Genomic DNA, 3,372 nt, shown 5'->3' on the forward strand with positions numbered 1-3,372 from the left:
ATTTAATTACAAACTCAGTTTGGAGAATTCAAAACTCTAAATAATGATTTCCAGAACAAACCTGATCAACATCTGCATGATACAAAGTGGAAGTACAACTTGTGGGCTGGACTTTCAAATATGAGATGGGTAGAAAGGCTTTCCATAGGCAAATTAAGTAAAAACCTCCTAGGAACAAGTACTAAATATCCTACCCATACACTGGAAATCTATCACGACAAGAAGTTGATATTGAGACCATGCTGAATTTAATGTGAATTAGACAGAGCATTGTGAAAAAACAAAGAAAGAAACTGTACATCATGAAGGACTTTTTTTGTTTTAGCTTGAGGAATTTTTTTGTTTTGGTTTGTTTGGGTTTTTTCTTTTGGTTTGTTTGCCTGGGTTTTTCTTTTGTTTTGGGTTTGGTTTTTTTGGGGAGGGGTGTGTTTTGTTTTTTTTTTTTTCCTCAATAAAACCTTGTTTTAAAGCTGGCATCCCCACTTTCATTGTCAATTCTTGTGTTCAACAATTAATTTGTGGAAAATCCATTCAAATCTTAGTTTAAATTCTTTTAGGCCAACTTTGTCATAACTGCAAAATACAGTGGCAGTACTAACGTACTCAAGAAAACACTTTCATAAGCAGACACCCCATTATTGCAATAATGTTGCATTTTGAAATGCCTTCTCACACAAATTATTGGATTCATGACACTGGGAGGAATCCTTGAGCTTGTCTAAATGCACTTACCTTATCAACACTTCCTCCCTCAGTCCTCTTTTAAGCTGTGGCACTACCACCCTTCATGTCTGCCGCGGCCAGGTGGAGGGGAGAAAACACCGATACGATGTAGGTTCACAAAATGCTCCGTTTATTGATTACAAGGCTGCTCTTAATATACTGTCTTACACGCGATCACGCATTACTTGATTGGCTGCTTCGCTTTGCCCACGAGGGATACACGCTCCCCTTTACCTCTCCTGATTGGTTTCACACCTTTGCTTCAGCTTAGCGTTACATCATGCTTCTGCAATTACTGGCATCCTGTTATTGCATTACTGTTTTGCTGATCTTGACACTTCTTCCTCTTTTAACCTGGGGTCAGAAGTTCACTTTCTCACAGCTTGCTGTAGGCCTGTTCAAGAGCCCATGCTCGACCCCCAACACATGTCCTTACTTTAAAGCTGGTTTATTTAGAGCCCAGCAAAGCCCGCACCATGTTAGTTAGTAACCCAGTACCTTCGACATACGGATCTGTTCCTGAGGTGGGAATGCCAGCTTCAAATGACCATAGAGACACTAGGACGTCACAAGAAAATCCAAGTCTGTTTGCTGATAAGACTAATTCAGCACCCGAGAAACTCTTGCTCATAATGTGAGACCAGTCATACTTCTGGTTGTCTGAAAAGTGACCACAATTTATTTATTTATTTATTTTGGCTTAAGAGTCATGAAATTATTACACAAAGCAAGCTCACTGCCCTGGACTTCAACAGAGTAGACTTTGGGCTCTTCAGGAACCTGCTTAGTAAAGTTCCATGGGATATAGCCCTAGAGGGCAGGGAGGCCCAAGACTCTTGGTTAATATTCAAGGATCACCTTCTACAAGCTCAGGAGTGTTGCATCCCAACTAGAAGGAAGTGCAGCAGGAGAGCCAGCAGACCTCCTTGGATGGATAAGGAGCTGCTGAAGAAACTTGGAAGGAAAAAAGAGGCTTATAAAAGGTGGAAGCAAGGACAGGCTGCCTTGGAAGAATACAGGGATGTTGTCAGGGAAGCTAGGGACCAGGTTAGGAAAGCTAAGGCCCAGTTAGAGTTAAACTTGGCTAGGGATCATAAAGATAACAAAATGTTAAAGAAGAAAGGAATTTATAGGTATGTAGTGGCTAAAAAACAGGCTAGAGACAATGTAGGCCCCCTCCGGAAGCTATGGGGAGAGCTGGCCACACAGGATTTGGAGAAGGCTGAGGCTTTGAATGACTTCTTTGCCTCGGTCTTAATTGCCAAAGGCTCTGACCGCATGACCCAAGTCTTGGAAGGCAGACGCAGGGACTGTGGGAATGAAGACCTTGGGGTCACTGTACAGGAGGATCTGGTTCGAGACCATCTTAAAAACCTGAGAGTACACAAGTCCATGGGACATGATGAAATCCATCCATGGATCCTGAAGGAGCTGGCAAATGAAGTTGCTAAGACACTGTCCATCATATTGAAAAATCATGGCAGTCAGATGGAGTTAACAACTGGAAAAAGGGAAATATAACCCCCATTTTCAAGACGGTGAAAATGCATGACCCAGGGAATTACAGATCACTCAGTCTCACCACTGTGCCTGGCAAAATCTTGGAGCAGATTCTTCTGGAAGGCATGCTAAGGCACATGAGAAACAACAAGGTGGTTGGTGACAGTCAGCATGGCTTCACTAAGGGGAAATCCTGCCTGACCAATTTGGTGGCCTTCTATGATGGGGCTACGGAACTGATGGACAGGGGCCACAATTTCTATAACAGAAGCTTGAGGATAGCTCCCAGGAAAAGGCAAAGGCATTCTGGTGATGTAAACACCAATGACATTTGAGTTTTATGTCCAAGAGGGAGATGACAGTAGGATACTACTGACAATACTGGGCTACTTGGCCGCTGCAGCCCATTGGCAGTGGAATGGTGGTGTGGGGTGGAGGTGCAGAGAACTCCTTCAACATCCTGGACCTGGTGAAGTACACCAAGAACCAGCCTTGGTGGCGCAAGGTCTTCACCCCCAGCTTGGCGTTGAGCGCTGACAAGTACAACATGGCCACAGAGCTGCTGATTTTAGGGGTCACAGGATGGGGTACTGGATTTGTCTTCCAAAAAGTTGGAACGCTGGCAGCGACAGCGGTGGGAGGTGGCATTTTCCTACTTCAGATTGCAAATCACACAGGATACATCAAAGTGGACTGGGAGTTGAACAAAGCCAAGCAGCAGCTGAAATGTCACAGCAATGGTAATAAAATGTCTCCAGAAGTGAAAAGCAGAGTGGATGAGGTGGTCATATTTCTGACAAAGAATGTTATTGTGACTGGAGGGTTTGCTGAAAGATTCTGGCTCAGAATGGCATCCTAGAAACTGCATTTGCATCTCCATGCTCAGCATTCCCTGCCTCCTCTACTGTTATTTCATCTCACTTAGAAGTCAAAGGATATTGCAAACATGCTCAGTCTGTCCTGCTAAAAAAATTTTTGAATTGCTCAGATGAGTGGCTCGAGAGAGGATGCCTTCAACACAGGAGCAGGGAGAGATCAGCGTCCAGGAGCCTCAACTCAGATCGGTGAGAGCCACCAAGGGAGCCTCAAGTCATGGACACAGGACCTGCCCGGGGGGCTGCATCTCAGCTGGCACCAGCAGCTGACTAC

The 3,372-nt window shown here is 44.4% G+C and overlaps 1 protein-coding gene across 1 annotated transcript; it reads left to right on the forward strand.

Moving 5' to 3' along the window:
- The first annotated feature begins 2,641 nt into the window (after positions 1-2,641).
- On the forward strand, positions 2,642-3,082 carry LOC101881870 (FUN14 domain-containing protein 2-like). The gene has a single exon (XM_034067474.1). The coding sequence runs from the start codon at positions 2,642-2,644 to the stop codon at positions 3,080-3,082; it is 441 nt and encodes a 146-aa protein (XP_033923365.1).
- Positions 3,083-3,372: the final 290 nt, after the last annotated feature.

This window comes from Melopsittacus undulatus, chromosome 1 (genome assembly GCF_012275295.1).
Source record: "Melopsittacus undulatus isolate bMelUnd1 chromosome 1, bMelUnd1.mat.Z, whole genome shotgun sequence".
Taxonomy (NCBI): Eukaryota; Metazoa; Chordata; class Aves; order Psittaciformes; family Psittaculidae; genus Melopsittacus; species Melopsittacus undulatus.